Source organism: Pan troglodytes, chromosome 23, assembly GCF_028858775.2.
Source record: "Pan troglodytes isolate AG18354 chromosome 23, NHGRI_mPanTro3-v2.0_pri, whole genome shotgun sequence".
Classification (NCBI taxonomy): domain Eukaryota; kingdom Metazoa; phylum Chordata; class Mammalia; order Primates; family Hominidae; genus Pan; species Pan troglodytes.
Window position 1 is genome coordinate 2,568,583 of NC_086016.1, and position 21,378 is coordinate 2,589,960.

Here is a 21,378-nt window from a genome sequence, read left to right on the forward strand (position 1 = left end):
ATGTTGGCCAGGCTGGTCTTGAAACCCTGACATTGTGATCCACCCACCTCAGCCTCTTAAAGTACTGGGATTACAAGCATGAGCCACCGCACTGGCCTATAATTTTTTTTTTTTAAGTAAAGAAAAGCTTTACATTTTTAAATATGGGAACAACATGAATATTGAAAAATATGCAATGAAACACTACTATATAATAAGCAATGAGAAATAAATTATACTATCATTCAGATAATGTTGAGGAAAGTAAATAGAAACACTAATGATAAGTTTTTCTATGCAGTAAACTTAGACACACAAACTGAAATTTTATTAATATGAGGTGCATACTAAGTAATTCACTTTTTATATAACACATAAATTCAAGTATGCTATTCTGAAATCCCTGAAGCTAAAATTATAGGCTAATTTGGGATACATAAAAATCAAAAAGTGAAAACGTGCAGATCACAGTCCCACTAAGCTTTATGTAAGATTAAATAATAAAGTAACTCAATAAGAAATAATGTAACAATTAAGAATTTATTCTATTCTTGGCAGGTTTCTAAGTTTTTCTATGGCATTAAGGTCTTTAAAAATTCTTTGAGGTGAGTAGATACAATAAACTATTCCACAGGTGAGGTGCTTGGCATAGAGAGTTCACGTTTTTAAGTTAATTTCTACCAAGGAAAAGAAAACTTTTTGACCTACATTACCAGAGATGAAAAAAAAGATTAAAGTGAAATAGAAGCTTCACTATATCATATGTGCTGAGGTGTTTTGGGCTCTGATAAAAGTTTTTCCGATTTTTTTGCAGGATCACATTTGAAATCATAGGACTGAAAATTATGAAGCAGAAACATTTGTCCTTGGTGTTTCTGAAATATGTGAACCAAACCCCAATGCCTGCACTTTTACTCTCAAAAACTTCGGACATGAGGCACAGATTTTTACAAAATAGCTTAATATAGAAGTCTCGCAAAATGTGCAGATTTCCCCAGATCCCCCAAAACAATGGAAAAGCACTCAGACCACAAGGCCTTCAAGGGAATAACAGAAAGAAGAGGCGAACTTTGGCTGTCACTGTGAATGCCCTGGAATGTTAGTGGAGGAACAGGAGGAGCCTTAGAAGATTTAGGAGCATAATAAGCATAGGGTAGGAAATGTCCATCTGTGGCAGCAAAAGAAGTAAATCTAGGATTTTCCAGAACCAATTTCATTGAAGCAGAACTTCCCACATCACATTTTTAAAGTTTCCTCCTTGGCCTTTGCTCCTCTCATCTTTGTTATTTGTTCATTCTTGCCTATTGGGGTGATGCCTATTATTCTCTCTCTTTTTACATTCCAAAGATATTTCCTTTACTGTAGAACAGGGGCATCCAAGGGAGAATCTCACCACGACCCCAGGTCTAGAGCGCCCGGAGTCCGCGATCCCTGGGAATGGAGGCGGCTTCGGCCTGGGGTCGTGGTGAGATTCGTTGGTGGCTGCGCGATTGTGGCGGAGTTGCAAACAAACGGGTTTCATCACCTTAAATGGTTTTGAACAAAAGAAGCTGTATTCCCTTAAAAAGACGGACAGCCCATCCTGTGAACTATAGAGTTTGTGAACAAATTTATATTGGGTTCATAGTGGCGTCATGCACGCAGACTCCTGCGAGTTCCCCTAAGTTCTTAGAGGACTGCTTTGCCTTTTGATCTGAGAGTTGCAAAGTTCCCTAAAGAATGGCCCTTGTGGATAAGCGCTGAGTCAAGAGACAGCGATTGGACAGAATTTGTGAGGAATTCGCCCCCAGATCATGAAAATCACCCTGAACCCCGCCTCGTGGTGGCTCTGCTGGATGGACGGGACTGCACTGTGGACATGCCCATCCTGAAGGACCTGGCCACCTGGCCTTCTGTGAGGCTCAGTCCATGCAGGAGATCCACGAGAAAGTTCTAAACGAAGTCGTGGGCGCCATGATGTACCACACCTTCTCCCTCACCAGGGAGGACCTGGAAAATTTCAAGGCCCTGAGAGTGATCGTGCAGGTGGGCAGTGGCTACGACAACGTGGCCATCAAGGCTGCTGGCGAGCTCGAAATTGCTGTGTGCAGCATCCCGTCCGCAGCCGTGGAAGAGACAGACGACTCCTCCACCGGCCACATCCTCAATCTGTACTGGGGGAACAGGTCGCTGTACCAGGCACTGAGGGAAGGCACACGAGTTCAGAGCGTGGAGCAGATTGGCGAGGTGGCCTCAGTAAAGGCCCGCATTCGTGGGGAGATATTGGGCCTCATCGGCTTCGGTCGCACGCAGCAGGAGGTTGCATTTCGAGCCAAGGCCTTTGCAGGATGGGATCGAGCGGTCCCTGGGTGTGCATAGGGTCTACACTCAGCAGGATTTGCTGTATCAGAACGACTGCGTCTCCTTGCGTTGCAATCTCAACGAACAAAACTACCACCTTATCCATGACTTTACCATAAAGCAGATGAGGCAGGGAGCACTCCTTGTGAACGCAGCCCGTGGTGGCCTGGTGGACGAGAAAGCCTGAGCACACACCCTCAAGGAGGGCAGAATACGAGGGGCAGCCCTCGACGTGAATGAGTCGGAACACTTTAGTTTTGCTCAGGGTCTGTTGAAAGATGCCTGGAATCTCATCTGCACTCCTCTCACTGCCTGCTACAGCCAGCAGGTCTCACTGGAGATGAGCGAGGCAGTTGCCACTGAGATCCGCCAAGCCATCATAAGTCGCATCCCGGGAAGCTTAAGAAACTGTGTGAACAAGGAATTCTTTGTCACATCAGCGCTTTGGTCCGTAATAGACCAGCAAGGAATTCATCCTGAGCTCAGTGGTGCTACCTACAGATATCTGCCAGGCATGGTGGGCGTGTCTCCAGAAGGACTTCTGCAGCCAGGGAAGGCATCATCCCTGGAGACATCCCAGTGACTGACAACCTCCCAACAGTGGTACATCCTTCCCAAGGGCCCTCTCCCAACAGCCCACAAAACACGGGGACAATCGAGAGCATCCCAACGAGCAATAGCAGAGAATGCTGGAAGGTAATTATTCAGATATACTTGGGAACAGTGAAAAATAGATAATCTAAGAGAAAAAGAATCTGACGGCCTTTTTAGCTGATTCCGGACATATGCATCATTGTTGTTGCAGTGTTAAAACAAGAGCTAGAAAACTGACAATGTCGTCTGCTTACGGAAGCTCTGAAAGACTAGGGTGTGATTTATTAACGACCAACTTCTATTATTGTGTGTTAAGTTTTTCTTCTGTGCATCAAATCACAAAGAATAAATAGAACTTTTCCCTTTATCAGTCCCTTAGGCACAGCAGGTCCTGAACACCCTGCTTATATGTTGCATCAGCAGTTCAAATATCAAAATAAAAACCATGAAGAGGAAATCTGCATCCTGTGACTTGAGTCCCTTCAGTCTACAGGGACTGGTTACCGCTTTTTGCTAATAGGAAGATTACATTACTAGAAAATGTGGAGTAAACTGCTTGCCTGTGGTAAACACCTGCATGCGAAGGATTGAAGACAGTACCGGCTCCTGTACAGAGACGCGTCTCTCACATCTGAGCTGCATATTGAGGGGCAAGTTGGTTGTAAGTTCAGTAAAAGCCCCTGATGATGCAAAAAAAAAAAAAAAAAAAAGTATTAAGTTTCACAAGCTGTTAGTAATCAAGTATATTTTCTCAGTTTCAGATCCTCTGCGATTTTATTGAGTGGAAAGTCTTGCGCTGAAAGGGTTCAAGAAAAATAATATTGCATTTCCTTATGTCACAGGAAACACTTTTAATGGTAACTTGTCAGACTATGAACAAACCCACTTTTTAAGATATTGATAAAGTCTTCTTTTCTTCACGTGATATTTTATACAAGAACACTTCAGATGTATTGGATGTGGCTGATTTTAACAAATCCTATTAGATTTGTATCAATTAGTTACATGTTCTATTCATAGTCTTTTGTGAATCATTGCCTTTTTGTTTAAAAAGATGGCCTATTTTGAGCCTTTGTATAAGTACATTCCTGTTTTTGTGACAAAAGAAAAACTTTAAATTTGTCCCAAAGAGAAAAATAACGGCTATCAGAAGTATGCTTTGTTTTAGTGCGAGTTACCGTTACTGTATTTGTGTATTGTAAAGGTGGACATTCTAATTACATTAAAATGTAATTAGAAAAAAGTGCTTAATGAACAAAAACAGAACATAGACAACAAAAGAATATTAGAAGTGATGCATGAAGAAAATGAGATATCAATAAAAAGATTTTTAAAAACCAAGAAAAATTGTGACTCTGAAGAACACAGTAACTGTATTAAAAATTTAATCAGCAGTCAGAAGAGCAGATTTAATAAAGCAGAAAAAATTAGACAGTTGATAACATAGCACTTATAAATACTGATTCATGAAAACAAATTTTTTAAACTGAATAGAGAAAAAATGAAAATTGGGACTTACAGCACACCACCAAGTGGACCACTGTATTTATAAAAGGAGTCTTAGAAAAACAGTATAGGAGAAACATAATAAAGAGGATATTTTTAAAAAGTAGCTGAGAACTCCCTAGATGACAAGGTAATTAAACAAGAAGAAATCATGCTAAAAAAAAACTTTCAACAGGAATAATTTCACTTCAGAAAAAAAAGTTAAGCATTTCCAAAACAAATAAAAGTTGAGTGTGTTACTAACCACTGGAACAATGCTAAAGGAAATGTAAAAGAAAGTCTATCACGTCCAAAAATGACAATATATGCTGCACAGCATCATAAAAGCATATGAAAATAGAAAGCTCTCTATTAAAGGTAAATACATAAACAGCTATAGAAATCTCTACTGTCATAATGATGGTGCACAGAACTTTCACGTTATTGCTATGGAATTTAAAAAATGAAGCAGAAAGCTGCATAAATATGGGTTCATAGATACTCAATAAGAAAAGATAACAAGTGATATTAATAACAAAGTGGGGGTATAAAGAGGTAAAGCTTTGCATTCCATTGAAATATAGTCATTATATATTGTCATAACTTTAAGATGTTTTATGAAGTCTTTATTTCTCAAGATGATTACAAAAAAACCTGTAGATGGTATGCAGAAGCAAATGAGAAAGAAATTGAATCATGTCACTACAAAATCAATGAAGAAAAATAAAGCAGTAAGAGAAAAAAATGATAAATAACACATCTACAAGAAACACAGAAGACAATTACAAATAATAATAGTAACTTCATTAACTACAGTAATTACTTCAAATACAAAAAGTTAAATACCTTAAAGAAAATGCATAAAATGATTTAATGGATTAAGAACACAGAAGATCCAGCAATGTACTCTCTACAAGAGTCACTTTAGCTCTAAGGACTCAAATAAGTTGAAAGTAGCAGTATAAAGAAAATATATTTTATGCAAAGAGTAGCTACAATTGGAGGGGCATGGTCATAATTATATTAAACAAAATATATTTTAAGTTAAAAATTTTAAAAAGAGACAGATTGTTATTATGTAACGGTGAGATGGATTAACTTGCAAGAAATCCATAACAATAATTTAGAAATCATATATATAATTTGAAAAATCTGCAAAAATATACCATTGGGATTTTGATAAAAATTACATTAAATTTTTATATTACTATAAATAACACTGATATCTTTCTTATTTTTTTTTTTTTTTGGAGATAGAGTTTCTGTCTCCCAGGCTGGAGGACAATGGCACGATCTCGCGATTGGCTCACTTCAACCTCCGCCTCCCAGGTTCAACTGATTCTCGTCTTTCAAATATGTAAAACAAATATTGACAGAAATCAAGCAAGAAATATATAGCAACACAACAATTGCGGACTTCAAGACTCCACTTTCAATAATGACTAGAATAGTCAGATGTAATATCAGTAAGAAAGCCAAACCTGAACATTATAGACCTGACAAGCATTTACAGAACTCTGCGATCGAAAGCAGCAAAATATGCAATATTCTCAATCACACATGGTACATTCTGTTAGGATACATGTCTTATTAAATTTAAGAAAACTGAAGTCATGCAATGTAAATGAAACTAGAAATCAAAAGCAAGAAAATGTTTCAGATACGTAAATAAGAGGAAATTAAGCAAAATCTTACATATAGTCTTGCTCAAGTGTCAGGTGATTTAATATTGTTAAGATGTCAGGGCCGGCGCGTGACTCATGCCTGTAATCCCAGGACTTTGGGAGGCCAAAGTGTGTGGATCACTTGAGATCAGAAGTTTGAGACTAGCCTGGCCAACATGGCAAAACCCTATCTCTACTAAAAATACAAAAGTTAGCTCTACATGTTGGTGCATGACTGTAATCCCAGCTACTCTGGTGGCTGAGACTGGAGAATTGCTTGAACATGGGAAGCAGAGCTTGCAGTGAGCACAGCTCACACCACTGCCCTTCAGCCTGAGTGACTCACTAAAACTCCATCTCCAAAGGAAAAAAAAAAGTTGTCAGTATTACCCATGATGATATAAAAATGTAATGTAATTTTCATCTAAATCCCAATGGTATTTTTTTTTGCAGAATTTTTGTGTATAATTCTAAAAGTTGTTTAGGAACTGTGACTAGGCAAACATCCTTTAAAAAGGACAAAGAGTTATTACATTTTCTGATTTAAAATCATGATACAAAGCTACAAAAATAAAAACAATATGGTATTGCCACAAAAACGGATACATAGATGATGAAACAGAATAGACATCCTGGAAATAAACCCTCGCATACGTGATAAAATAATCTTCCATATGCTTTCCATGACCATGCAATAGAAAAATAAGAATCTCTTTAACAAAGAATTTTCAAAATTGAGTGTTTACAGAGCAAAAATAAAGTTGGATGCTTCTTTTGTATTATATATAAAAAGAAAAGTTGTTTTTTAATGGATTTAATGCTTAAACATAAAAACTAATAAAATTCTTAGAAGTAAACATAGGGGAAAAGTTTATGACATAAGTCTTAAAACTTTGCTTAAGTATGACATCAAATTCATAAGAAACAAGGAAAAGAACAAAAAAGAAAGGAACTACATTAACCTTCAAGTATTCTACACATCAAAGAAAACATTTAGTGGCATACAAATGTCACCTAATAAGTGGGTGAAACCTGGGCATGCTGGCTCATGCCTATAATTCTAGAAATTTAGGAGGCCAAGGCAGAACGATCATTTGAGGCCAAAAGTTTGAGACTAGCCATGAAAATATATCAAGACCCTGTCTTGTATAGGGTAATATATGTGCATACATACATACATATAACAAAAAAGTGTAAAAATATTTTCTAATCACATATTTGGTAGGTGTTAATTTCCGAAAGATATAAACTCCTAAAATTCAACAACAACAAAATGTTAATAACTTGATTTAGAATGGTAAATGTTTGAAATGACCTTTCTCCAAAGAAGACATAGAAATAACTAGGTATTTAAAAGGATACTCGTCCGAGGGCAGGACTATGGGAGGCTGCCCTGTACGGAAAAGAAGAAGAAATGGCAGTAAAGAGGGCAACCATCATTCCACCCATCCCAAAAGGAATAAGAGAAACCCTATCTTTCAGGATTCTCAAGACACAGTTTTCATGGAGTGATAATGAAAGGAGCAGCAGCCGCCTTAATATCCCAGAGAGAGCAGGTGGACCAGAAGGCAACTTAAACCACATTGTTACTGAACCCAATGCAAACTTTCCCCAGTTCTTGCATGAGGGGTATGTACCATGCCAAGGTCTTTACTCCCATATCAACCAGACCTTGAAGGAGGCTCACTTCAACAGCCTGCAGCAGTGAGGGCAAGTTCCAACATGATGAATTAGGACTTCCTTATTCCAACCTAAACTGTGTTTATAAAAGTAATTGCATACACACCAAAAAAAAGTCTATTGGTTTTTAAGTCTACATTTTAAGTAACAAGTTAATGGGCAGTTGTTTAATTGGGGTTTTACTTCACTGCTGTACTTTTAAAGGGGCTGTGAATAAATGCTTATGAAATTAAAAAAATAAAATAAAAAAATAAAAGGATACTCGACATCACTCTTCTAGAAAAATGCAAAACAAAGTCACAATAATCTATGGCCTCAAGCCGATATTTAAAATAATATGACAGCTCTTCAAAAAATTTAAAATGAGATTATTATATAATCCAGCAAACCCCCTTCTGGCTATGTACTTAAAATATACAACGCAGATCTGGAAGAGATATTTGCACAACCAAATTTATTGCAATATTATTAACACAAGCCAAAAGGCAGAAACAATCCAGATGTCCCTTGACCAATGAACAGATTAATAACAAGTGGCACGTACACAAAGTCGAATATTATTCAGTCTTTAAAAAGACACATTATATGATAATTCTGGAGAAGATCATGTTAATTGAAATAAGCCAGGAACAAAGTGACAGTCTATGATTCCATTCATAATCAGGTATCTTAAGTAGACAAACTCACAGGAAAAAAAAGTTAGAATGGTGCTTGTCAAGGACTGAAGAGATGGTAAAATGGGCAGTTGTTTTATTTTTTATTTTTTTTATTATACTTTAAGTTTTAGGGTACATGTGCACATTGTGCAGGTTAGTTACATATGTATACATGTGCCATGCTGGTGCGCTGAACCCACTAACTCGTCATCTAGCATTAGGTATATCTCCCGATGCTATCCCTCCCCCCTCCCCCCACCCCACAACAGTCCCCAGAGTGTGATATTCCCCTTCCTGTGTCCATGGGATCTCATTGTTCAATTCCCACCTATGAGTGAGAATATGTGGTGTTTGGTTTTTTGTTCTTGTGATAGTTTACTGAGAATGATGATTTCCAATTTCATCCATGTCCCTACAAAGGACATGAACTCATCATTTTTTATGGCTGCATATATTCCATGGTGTATATGTGCCACATTTTCTTAATCCAGTCTATCATTGTTGGACATTTGGGTTGGTTCCAAGTCTTTGCTATTGTGAATAATGCCACAATAAACATACGCATGTGTCTTTATAGCAGCATGATTTATAGTCCTTTGGGTATACACCCAGTAATGGGAAGGCTGAGTCAAATGGTATTTCTAGTTCTTGATCCCTGAGGAATCGCCACACTGACTTCCACAATGGTTGAACTAGTTTACAGTCCCACCAACAGTGTAAAAGTGTTCCTATTTCTCCACATCCTCTCCAGCACCTGTTGTTTCCTGACTTTTTAATGATTGCCATTCCAACTGGTGTGAGATGGTATCTCATTGTGGTTTTGATTTGCATTTCTCTGATGGCCAGTGATGATGAGCATTTTTTCATGTGTTTTTTGGCTGCATAGATGTCTTCTTTTGAGAAGTGTCTGTTCATGTCCTTCGCCCACTTTTTGATGGGGTTGTTTGTTTTTTTCTTGTAAATTTGTTTGAGTTCATTGTAGATTCTGGATATTAGCCCTTTGTCAGATGAGTAGGTTGCGAAAATTTTCTCCCATTTTGTAGGTTGCCTGTTCACTCTGATGGTAGTTTCCTTTGCTGTGCAGAAGCTCTTTAGTTTAATTAGATCCCACTTGTCAATTTTGGCTTTTGTTGCCATTGCTTTTGGTGTTTTAGACATGAAGTCCTTGCCCATGCTTATGTCCTGAATGGTAATGCCTAGATTTTCTTCTAGGGTTTTTATGGTTTTAGGTCTAACGTTTAAGTCTTTAATCCATCTTGAATTGATTTTTGTATAAGGTGTAAGGAAGGGATCCAGTTTCAGCTTTCTACATATGGCTAGCCAGTTTTCCCAGTGCCATTTATTAAATAGGGAATCCCTTCCCCATTGCTTGTTTTTCTCAGATTTGTCAAAGATCAGATTGTTGTAGATATGCGGCATTATTTCTGAGGGCTCTGTTCTGTTCCATTGATCTATATCTCTGTTTTGGTACCAGTACCATGCTGTTTTGGTTACTGTAGCCTTGTAGTATAGTTTGAAGTCAGGTAGTGTGATGCCTCCAGCTTTATTCTTTTGGCTTAGGATTGACTTGGTGATGCGGGCTCTTTTTTGGTTCCATATGAACTTTAAACTAGTTTTTCCAATTCTGTGAAGAAAGTCATTGGTAGCTTGATGGGGATGGCATTGAATCTGTAAATTACCTTGGGCAGTATGGCCATTTTCACGATATTGATTCTTCCTACCCATGAGCATGGAATGTTCTTCCATTTGTTTGTATCCTCTTTTATTTCCTTGAGCAGTGGTTTGTAGTTCTCCTTGAAGAGGTCCTTCACATCCCTTGTAAGTTGGATTCTTAGGTATTTTATTCTCTTTGAAGCAATTGTGAATGGGAGTTCACTCATGATTTGGCTCTCTGTTTGTCTGTTGTTGGTGTATAAGAATGCTTGTGATTTTTGTACATTGATTTTGTAGGCTGAGACTTTGCTGAAGTTGCTTATCAGCTTAAGGAGATTTTGGGCTGAGACAATGGGGTTTTCTAGATATACAATCATGTCGTCTGCAAACAGAGACAATTTTGACTTCTTCTTTTCCTAATTGAATACCCTTTATTTCCTTCTCCTGCCTAATTGCCCTGGCCAGAACTTCCAAAACTATGTTGAATAGGAGTGGTGAGAGTGGGCATCCCTGTCTTGTGCCAGTTTTCAAAGGGAATGCTTCCAGTTTTTGCTGATTCAGTATGATATTGGCTGTGGGTTTGTCATAGATAGCTTTTATTATTTTGAAATACGTCCCATCAATACCTAATTTATTGAGAGTATTTAGCATGAAGGGTTGTTGAATTTTGTCAAAGGCTTTTTCTGCATCTATTGAGATAATCATGTGGTTTTTATCTTTGGCTCTGTTTATATGCTGGATTACATTTATTGATTTGCATATATTGAACCAGCCTTGCATCCCAAGGATGAAGCCCACTTGATCATGGTGGATAAGCTTTTTGATGTGCTGCTGGATTCGGTTTGCCAGTATTTTGTTGAGGATTTTTGCATCAATGTTCATCAAGGATATTGGTCTAAAATTCTCTTTTTTTATTGTGTCTCTGCCCGGCTTTGGTATCAGAATGATGCTGGCCTCATAAAATGAGTTAGGGAGGATTCCCTCTTTTTCTATTGATTGGAATAGTTTCAGAAGGAATGGTACCAGTTCCTCCTTGTACCTCTGGTAGATTTCGGCTGTGAATCCATCTGGTCCTGGACTCTTTTTGGTTGGTAAGCTATTGATTATTGCCACAATTTCAGATCCTGTTATTGGTCTATTCAGAGATTCAACTTCTTCCTGGTTTAGTCTTGGGAGAGTGTATGTGTCGAGGAATTTATCCATTTCTTCTAGATTTTCTAGTTTATTTGCGTAGAGGTGTTTGTAGTATTCTCTGATGGTAGTTTGTATTTCTGTGGGATCAGTGCTGACATCCTCTTTATCCTTTTTTATTGCGTCTATTTGATTCTTCTCTCTTTTTTTCTTTATTAGTCTTGCTAGCGGTCTATCAATTTTGTTGATCCTTTCAAAAAACCAGCTCCTGGATTCGTTAATTTTTTGAAGGGTTTTTTGTGTCTCTATTTCCTTCAGTTCTGCTCTGATTTTAGTTATTTCTTGCCTTCTGCTAGCTTTTAAAGGTGTTTGCTCTTGCTTTTCTAGTTCTTTTAATTGTGATGTTAGGGTGTCAATTTTGGATCTTTCCTGCTTTCTCTTGTGGGCATTTAGTGTTATAAATTTCCCTCTTCACACTGCTTTGAATGTGTCCCAGAGATTCTGGTATGTTGTGTCTTTGTTCTCATTGGTTTCAAAGAACATCTCTATTTCTGCCTTCATTTCGTTATGTACCCAGTAGTCATTCAGGAGCAGGTTGTTCAGTTTCCATGTAGTTGAGTGGTTTTGAGTGAGATTCTTAATCCTGGCTTCTAGTTTGATTGCACTGTGGTCTGAGAGATAGTTTGTTATAATTTCTGTTCTTTTGCATTTGCTGAGGAGAGCTTTACTTCCAACTATGTGGTTAATTTTGGAATAGGTGTGGTGTGGTACTGAAAAAAATGTATATTCTGTTGATTTGGAGTGGAGACTTCTGTAGATGTCTATTAGGTCTGCTTGGTGCAGAGCTGAGTTCAATTCCTTGGTATCCTTTTTGACTCTCTGTCTCATTGATCTGTCTAATGTTGACAGTGGGGTGTTAATGTGTGGGAGTCTAAGTCTCCTTGTAGGTCACTCAGGACTTGCTTTATGAATCTTGGTGCTCCTGTATTGGGTGCATATATATTTAGGATAGTTAGCTCTTCTTGTTGAATTGATCCCTTTACCATTATGTAATGGCATTCTTTGTCTCTTTGGATATTTGTTGGTTTAAAGTCTGTTTTATCAGAGACGAGGATTGCAACCCCTGCCTTTTTTGTTTTCCATTTGCTTGATAGATCTTCCTCCATCCTTTTATTTTGAGCCTATGTGTGTCTCTGCACGTGAGATGGGTTTCCTGAATACAGCACACTGATGGGTCTTGACTCTTTATCCAGTTTGCCAGTCTGTGTCTTTTAATTGGAGCATTTAGTCCATTTACATTTAAAGTTAATATTGTTATGTGTGAATTTGATCCTGTCATTATGATGTTAGCTGGTTATTTTGCTCGTTAGTTGATGCAGTTTCTTCCTAGTCTCAATGGTCTTTACATTTTGGCATGATTTTGCAGCGGCTGGTACCAGTTATCCTTTCCATGTTTAGTGCGTCCTTCAGGAGCTCTTGTAAGGCAGGCCTGGTGGTGACAAAATCTCTCAGCATTTGCTTGTCTGTGAAGTATTTTATTTCTCCTTCACTTATGAAGCTTAGTTTGGCTGAATATGAAATTCTGGGTTGAAAATTCTTTTCTTTAAGAATGTTGAATATTGGCCCCCACTCTCTTCTGGCTTCTAGGGTTTCTGCTGAGAGATCCGCTGTTAGTCTGATGGGCTTCCCTTTGAGGGTAACCCGACCTTTCTCTCTGGCTGCCCTTAACATTTTTTCCTTCATTTCAACTTTGGTGAATCTGACAATTATGTGTCTTGGAGTTGCTCTTCTCGAGGAGTATCTTTGTGGCATTCTCTGTATTTCCTGAATCTGAACGTTGGCCTGCCTTGCTAGATTGGGGAAGTTCTCCCGGATAATATCCTGCAGAGTGTTTTCCAACTTAGTTCCATTCTCCCCATCACTTTCAGGTACACCAATCAGACGTAGATTTGGTCTTTTCAAATAGTCCCATATTTCTTGGAGGCTTTGCTCGCTTCTTTGTATTCTTTTTTCTCTAAACTTTCCTTCTCACTTCATTTCATTCATTTCATCTTCCATTGCTGATACACTTTCTTCCAGTTGATCACATCAGCTCCTGAGTCTTCTGCATTCTTCACGTAGTTCTCGAGCCTTGGTTTTCAGCTACTTTAAGCATTTCTCTGTATTGGTTATTCTAGTTATACATTCTTCTAAATTTTTTTCAAAGTTTCCAACTTCTTTGCCTTCGGTTTGAATGTCCTCCCATAGCTCAGAGTAATTTGACAGTCTGAAGCCTTCTTCTCTCAGCTCGTCAAAGTCATTCTCCATCCATCTTTGTTCATTTGCTGGTGAGGAGCTTCGTTCCTTTGGAGGAGGAGAGGCGCTCTGATTTTTAGAGTTTCCAGTTTTTCTGTTCTGTTTTTTTTCCCATCTTTGTGGTTTTATCTACTTTTGGTCTTTGATGATGGTGATGTACAGATGGGTTTTTGGTGTGCATGTCCTTTCTGTTTGTTAGTTTTCCTTCTAACAGACAGGACCCTCAGCTGCAGGTCTGCTGGAGTACCCTGCAGTGTGAGTTGTCTGTGTGCCCCTGTTGGAGGGTGCCTCCCAGTTAGGCTGCTCAGGGGTCAGGGGTCAGGGACCCACTTGAGGAGGCAGTCTGCCAGTTCTCAGATCTCCAGCTGCGTACTGGGAGAACCACTGCTCTCTTCAAAGCTGTCAGACAGGGACATTTAAGTCTGCAGAGGTTACTGCTGTCTTTTTGTTTGTCTTTGCCCTGCCCCCAGAGGTGGAGCCTACAGAGGCAGGCAAGCCTCCTTGAGCTGTGGTGGGCTTCACCCAGTTCGAGCTTCCCGGCTGCTTTGTTTACCTAAGCAAGCCTGGGCAATGGCGGGCGCCCCTCCCCCAGCCTCGCTGCCGCCTTGCAGTTTGATCTCAGACTGCTGTGCTAGCAATCAGCGAGACTCCGTGGGGTAGGACCCTCCAAACCAGGTCGGGGATATAATCTCATGGTGCACCGTTTTTTAAGCCCGTCGGAAAAGCGCAGTATTCGGGTGGGAGTGACCCGATTTTCGCGATTTTCCAGGTGCTGTCCGTCACCCCTTTCTTTGATTAGGAAAGGGAACTCCCTGACCCCTTTTGCTTCCCGAGTGAGGCAATGCCTCGCCCTGCTTCGCCTCATGCACGGTGTGCTCCCACTGACCTGCGCCCACTGTCTGGCACTCCCTAGTGAGATGAACCCGGTACCTCAGATGGAAATGCAGAAATCACCCGTCTTCTGCGTCGCTCAGGCTGGGAGCTGTAGACCGGAGCTGTTCCTATTCAGCCATCTTGGCTCCTCCCTCTTGCTTAACTGTTACAGGGGTAATGTTCTATCTAAAACTTGGAGTCAGCAGATATAAAAGTTTTAACTCTTAAGTGGAGATAGGGATGCTATGTAGCAAGATTGCTGACCTGCAGGCATGGCTTAACACTTGCCTTGCACTGCCTTAAATTGTGACAATAATTTGGTATTATATTGCCACAGAGTCAGTTTTGTCAGTCTTATGATCTCTATTTTAACATTAGTGCTGATGATTTGTTGTACCTAAAGAGCAAACAGAGGTACAACAGCAAACAGGTGTGTAACAAGGCCTGTCTGTCTCCTCCTGTTCTGTGTGGGAGATGCTGATGGGAGAAGAAAAGACACACACACAATACCTTTAAGGGTAAACAACTTTTTATCCCATGTAAATGGCATTGCAGATATCTATATCTATATCTATATCTATCTATATCTATGTATGTATGTATCTATCTCTCTATATCTATATCTATGTATATGTACTCACCAGACTATACACCATTCATGGCCAGATGGGGAAGCAACAGCCTAGGCTCCAGAGTTGGCTACTACACCCACCAGACTATGGAGGATTCACTTTTCAGCTTCAAGATCACGGCTGGAAGCTCAGGGACTTCCCACCTTCCAGGATAGAAACTCCTTCAGTTCTCCCTCTTGGCAATTGAATGGTCCGGGGGAACTGACCTTAGTGAAAATTGGGTATCTAAATTAGTGGAATTTGAACCTTTGACTGTGCATGAAGTGCTGCAGGGGATTTCAGTCAGCAAAGGAGATGCCAGGGGGATCTCTTAGCATAGATGGTGCTTGCTTACTGCTTATAAGTTAATGTGTTGAGATAGAAATCAATTGCTACAAGATAAATGTAAGCTGGAAAAAGAAAACACTACTCTGACTTCCAGACTGGCCCTGGCTCAATTTCAGGCCTATGTCTTGACTGATCAGGCTCAAAGCTAACAGATTATTGATGAAAAAAACAGCTGTGCAAGTGGTGTGGTCAGGGTAAAACTGAAGAACGAGTCAGCTGGGGCTTGGAGTGGGTAAAAACCCAGTTCCTATCTGAAGAATGTGAAATTAGCCTTTACAAATTTCAAGAACCTGCACAAACTATAAAATTGCTTTGCATCCCATGGAACGCAAGGAAAAAGTCCATTTTACCAAAGGCTATCGTTAAAATACTAGAATTTGCAACCCCTACCACTAAAAAGGAGGCCCAGAAATTTATTGGCTTGTTTGAATTCTGGAGACATCTTCCCAATTTGGGTAACATCTCACAACCTCTGTATGCAGTCACTAGAAAATATAATGACTTTCACTGGAGGTAGAAAGAGAGCACAGCCTTTGAGCAAGCTAAGAAAGCAGTGCATCTGGCCCTGGATGGCCCATATGGGATGGGCCAGTAGAATTGCAAACAAGTGTCCTGGATTAACATGCTAATTGGAGCCTTTGGCAGAAACAAGATGGGAAGAGGGGACTCTTGGGATTTCAAACCTGGAAGCTGCCAGAGGCTGGCGAAGCTTATAATCCTTTTGAGAAGCGACTGTTAGCTTGCTATCGGGCTTTGCTGGAAATGGAGACTCTCTGCTTCAACCATGATGTCTTCATAAGGCCTGAAATTCCTATTATGATTTGGGTCATGAGGTCCACCAAAACCCATCGAATAGGGCATGCTCAAGAAAGTAGCATCACATAATGGAATGGTATGTACAAGATAGGGCAAAGCCAGGACCAAAGGGGGTATCGTTTTTAAAAAATTTGCCAACTCAGAAAGCCACCGAACAAGTCCTGCAGGCAGGGAAAGAGACCTGCCTCATCAAAAGCATCAGAAACATGCTTGGTTTACTGATGGATCTGCCAAATACATTGGTGGGACCCGATGCGGGGAGGCCGTGGCTTATAATCCTGTTAAAAACATAAGTATTTCTGATGAAGGAAGGGATGGGAGCAGCCAGCTGGCTGAGCTAGTAGCCATCTTCCCAGCTATTCAGAAGAAGGCCAGAGGGATTTGACACTTGTATACCAACTCTTGGTCAGTAGCAAATGGTCTTACTACCTAGATGCCTCAATGGCAATGAGGCAAATGGTTAATTGGGAATAAAGAGGTTTGGGGAAAGAATACAGGGAAGATATCTGAATCCCTGTGCACCCTACCATTAACACTGTTATGTTGATGCTCATGCATCTCTGCTTTCTCTTGGCAGACTAATTAATCAGCAGGCAGGTCAACAGGCCAAAATTTCCACCATAACTGCAAACTCAAATGTGGATGAATGGATTACAACACGTCCAAGCATTGGAATGAGAGGCATTATAGTGTATGGTGGTGTAATTGATAGTGATTACCAGGGAGAGTTAAAAATCTTTTAACACAATACCACCGAAAATTCTTTTGCCATAAAGCCGCAGATGCAGATTGCTCAGCTACTGGTAGTACCCTGTCACCAATTAACCCCCGAGGAAATTTCTGCCCCAATAGGAACATCATATAGAACTGGAGGATTTGGGTCCACCAAAGTGGGCAGCTTAAATCCTGGGGCCACAGTATGGGGGCAGAAAATGAGGGGAGTAGTAAAATTTTAAAAACAATGTTATGTTCCCCTCTGTTTTTGTTATTAAAAGGAATAGCCTATCGAATGATGGTCAGCACCTGCTTCTTTGTGTCTGAGGCCAAGAATGCATTTAGCAACTGGGTAGCCACCGCTGCAAAAGAAGTCAACTGCAGTTAGTGCTGCCTATTCATCGAATTGCCACAGGCTGCAGGGAACGGGCTCCCTTAAAAAATTGTCTCTGCCAACATTTCCAAGTGGTTACATCACTACCAAGGGGGTCAGGAGAATAGCACCTGTAATCCCACCTGGACTTCTTTTAACCAAATCAAAGAGTCTATTTTTGCCCAAGTCTGACAAAAGGAGAAATCCACTTTTGCAACGCATCAAAGGCCTTTGTATTCTACCCAATATACCTGGAAAGACATATACAGGGAACCTACCATACCGGTAGCTGAACTCCATATGGCACCGCACCCCCCTTTGTCTGGAGGCCTTAAATGGCTCTTTTAATGTTACTCTGGGGTTTCTCCCACCAGACAATTGTCAACACATACTCCAAATCAACAGCACTGTCCCCAATGAAACACAACCTCTTTCCTAAATCTAGATGCTTCCAAACATCACTGGTTACAAATGCGCCAGAATCCCTGATGGGGTGTACCCTATAACAGTGTTCTCCTCTGCCACTGGTACAATTCTGCTTCAGCAAAAAATTTAAATATTAAGCTTACGTGTAGAAAAAGCTCTTAATGGTATTAGCACTGGACTTATGTTGTTATCAGAGGAATTTGCTCAGTTGTGTACTGTTGTGTTGCAAAATCAAATGGCATTAGGTATGCTTACCGCAGCCCAAGGAGCGTTTCAGCCTTGCTGCATACTGAATTTTGTGTGTGTATCCCTGACAGTTCTCACAATATTACTCTCCTCGCCCAAGACATGCAAGGACAAGCAAAACAGAATCTAACTGTCAGGACCCCATCATGAATTGGCTGTCCAACTGGCATTGGCGTTGGCCTTGGTGGGTGCGGTTTTTATTAACTGTGTTTTAATTCTCCTCTGCTTACCCTGCTTCTGTAACCTCTACCAATTATGTATTCCTCGTATATCTGTAAGGGTATTTTCCTACAATTGAGTATCAATTGGGACCGAATACGCAGAAAAAGTTAAATAATACATTTAAACTCAATTGAACATGGACACAAATAATGGTCACCAAGTCTCGGAATAGGTTTTCTGAGCCCCTTGAGGCATTCATCCAGCACTGTTTCAGAGAAATCTCTATTTCAATCTATTCCTATACTTTAGTTATTGAAAAACAACAGACAACGGCAAAAGCAAATTGACCTTTTTGTGTTCCTTTGTGCATGGATGAGTGGCTGACTCTGGAGCCCAGGCTGTTGCTTCTCGGTCTGGTGATGAATCCTCCATAGTCTATCCTCATATATATATATATATATATATATATATATATATATATATATACACATTTTTTTCCTTCTCCCCTTCCCACTGCAATTTGCTTATTGTATCAATTTGCTTATTCTATCATTTGCTTATTATATCTGCATTGCCATTTATGTGGGATCGAGTTTGTTGACCTTTAAAGGTATTGTGTGTGTGAGTTTTCTTCTTCCCTGGAGCATCTCCTGCACATAACACCTCTCTTGCTGTCATAGCCAGAAATTCAGTTTTTAAGTTTTTTTCTGGGGTCTTCTTGCTCAAGAGGAAGTATGTTCAGTTGATACGGGGCTTAGAATTTTATTTTTAGCTTTTATTACATTCTAAAACCCCCAGCAGAAACAAGTCTTAACAAACACAGATTTTAATTTCTGAACATTCTTCTAATAAGTTTTGTACAGGTAGCAGAACAACTAAAAAAACTGTTTTTTGCATTGATGGTCTACCTCATTACAATTTAACCTCTAAAGGGTGTTTTAGCCAGCTCTAGAGTCTGCTACGGTGAATTTACTGCTTCTTCCCATAATAAAGAATGGTATTTTAAAATAACATAAATTCTATGGCATATATTTTTAAAGCATGACCACAATTTGAATAATTAGAACATTTAAAAATTCGAAATATTGTTATACTAACACTGCACCAAAACTTATCCTTCCAATGATGACAGGGAATTTTTAACAGTTGTTATTTTTATAGTAAAATTAAACTTTAATAAAATAACTGACTTTCAAACTTCAGCAAGAAGACACATATTCAGCCAGAGATATCAGTTCCCCTTTAGAAAAAAATACTCACTTCTCATTAAAATCACTCTGTATCTTACTGATTTCAGATAGAATTTAAATTTCACCTTAATAACAGAAACAAAAGAACTAGTTAATCTAACAAAAACTAATAAACGTATGCCCAAATTTACTGGCAGAATCATGGGTACGTCATATAATAGTAACATTCTACCAGTTTTAAGTAAAATAAATAAGGAAATAATCTTAGTACAACCTACCAGGAGGGGCGTGTCCCCACTCCCAGGTGAGTGGGAACCCTGCGCTCTGGGGGGGTTGCGCCTCAGCCTCTGGCACCTCTTGTTGGCAGCGTCGCCATTGCAGGCACAGGGCAGGCGTTGGGGGACGTGCAGTGGGCCAGGCCCAGGCACGTCCTTTGCCAGGGGCTGGGCAGGTGAGGAGAGGGGCGGAGCGGTGCTGCCCTGGTCGAGGGAGCCTCCAGCTCTGGACAGTTTGCCGCCCCTGCTCCAGGAGGGCGCTGAAGGAGCTGAGTGGGGAAGCGGAGGGACGAGGGGATTCAGGCCAGGCCAGGTGGCCCTTTAGCCCTGGGTGATGCAGGAGGGGCTGTGGAAGACCAGAGAAGACCCGGAGCAGAAACTGGGAACTGATATCTCTGGCTGAATATTTGTCCTCTTGCTGAAGTTTGAAAGTCAGTTATTTCATTAAAGTTTAATTTTATTATAAAAATAGCAACTATTAAAAATTCCCTGTAGTCACTGGAATGATAATTTTTGGTGCCGTTTCAGCATAATAATCTTTGGAATTTTTAGATATTCTAATTATTCAAATTGCGGCCATGTTTCAAAATATATGCCATATATTTTTATGGCATCTGCCTCTATGTCCCTGTTGGCTCAGGAAACGTGCTTCTTCCTCCTTCCGCAGACTCGGATCAGGCCGCCCTTCCTCCTGGCGTCTGAGGCGGGCATGGGGATAGCCTGCCAGCGAATAGCACTACAATGCCCGGCCTGTGCCCTGTGCTCAGCGTGGGGTCCTGGCTGGTGCCCCTCAGAGCCCCTCACAAAGTAGCGCGACAGGTGTGGAAGGACCCAGCACGCGGCAGCGGTGAGCGGATGGATGCTCCAGGGATGTGGAGGAGCTGGCAGTCAAGAACCCACTGCCAAATTCAATGGCATAACGTTGCATATTTTTCCCTTATATTTTTGTGTAGGAGTTTTACAGCTTTCAGCCTTACATTTGTATTTTCTTAACATAGGATTCCAGAACAATGCTACGAGGGTCTGAATGCCTGTCCCACACGTAGGATTCCAGAACACATCAGCTGTGGTCTGAATGATTGCCCCTCACATATGATTCCACAACAGTCCTGCTGCGGTCTGAATGATTGTACCTCACACAGGGTTCTAGAGCACTCCTCCCCTAGTCTGAATGTTTTTCCGTCAGATAAGATTCCAGAACACTGCTGCTGGGTTCTGAGTGTTTGTTCCTCACATACAATTCCAGAACACTGCTAGGGGGGTCTGAATGTTTGTACCTCACATAAGATTCCAGAACACTGTTACGAGGCTCTGAATCTTTGTCCCTCACATAGGACTCCAGAACACTCCTGCTGTGTTCTGAATGTGATTTCCTAACATAGGATTACAGAACAATGCTACGAGGGTCTGAATGCTTGTCCCACAAGTAGGATTCCAGAACACTCCAGCTGTGGTCTGAATGATTGTCCCTCACATAGGATTCCAGAACACTGCTGCTGGGTTCTGAGAGTTTCTCCCTCACATAGGATTCCACAACAGTGCTACGAGGGTCTCAATGTTTGTCCCGCACATAGGACTCCAGAACACTCCTGCTGTGTTCTGAATGTATTTTCCTAACCTAGGATTCCAGAACAGTGCTACGAGAGTCTGAATGCTTGTCCCACACGTAGGATTCCAGGAGATGCCAGCTGTGGTCTGAATGATGGTCCCTCATATAAGATTCCAGAACAATGCTGCTGGGTTCTGAGTGTTTGTCCCTCACATAGGACTCCAGAACACTGCTACGAGGGTCTGAATGATTGTACCTCACATAGGATTACGGAACACTCCTGCTCTGGTCTGAATGTTTGTCCCTCAGATGGGATTC

General features: G+C 40.4%; 1 protein-coding gene and 1 pseudogene across 1 annotated transcript; both read left to right on the forward strand.

Annotated features, from left to right (window-relative positions):
- The first annotated feature begins 133 nt into the window (after positions 1 to 133).
- On the forward strand, positions 134 to 6,819 carry LOC100611820 (C-terminal-binding protein 2-like; annotated as a pseudogene).
- Positions 6,820 to 6,848: 29 nt separating this feature from the next.
- LOC104007503 (protein VCF2-like) lies at positions 6,849 to 7,947 on the forward strand. The gene has a single exon (XM_054665017.2). The coding sequence runs from the start codon at positions 7,443 to 7,445 to the stop codon at positions 7,572 to 7,574; it is 132 nt and encodes a 43-aa protein (XP_054520992.2). The 5' UTR covers positions 6,849 to 7,442; the 3' UTR covers positions 7,575 to 7,947.
- The last annotated feature ends 13,431 nt before the right edge of the window (positions 7,948 to 21,378 follow it).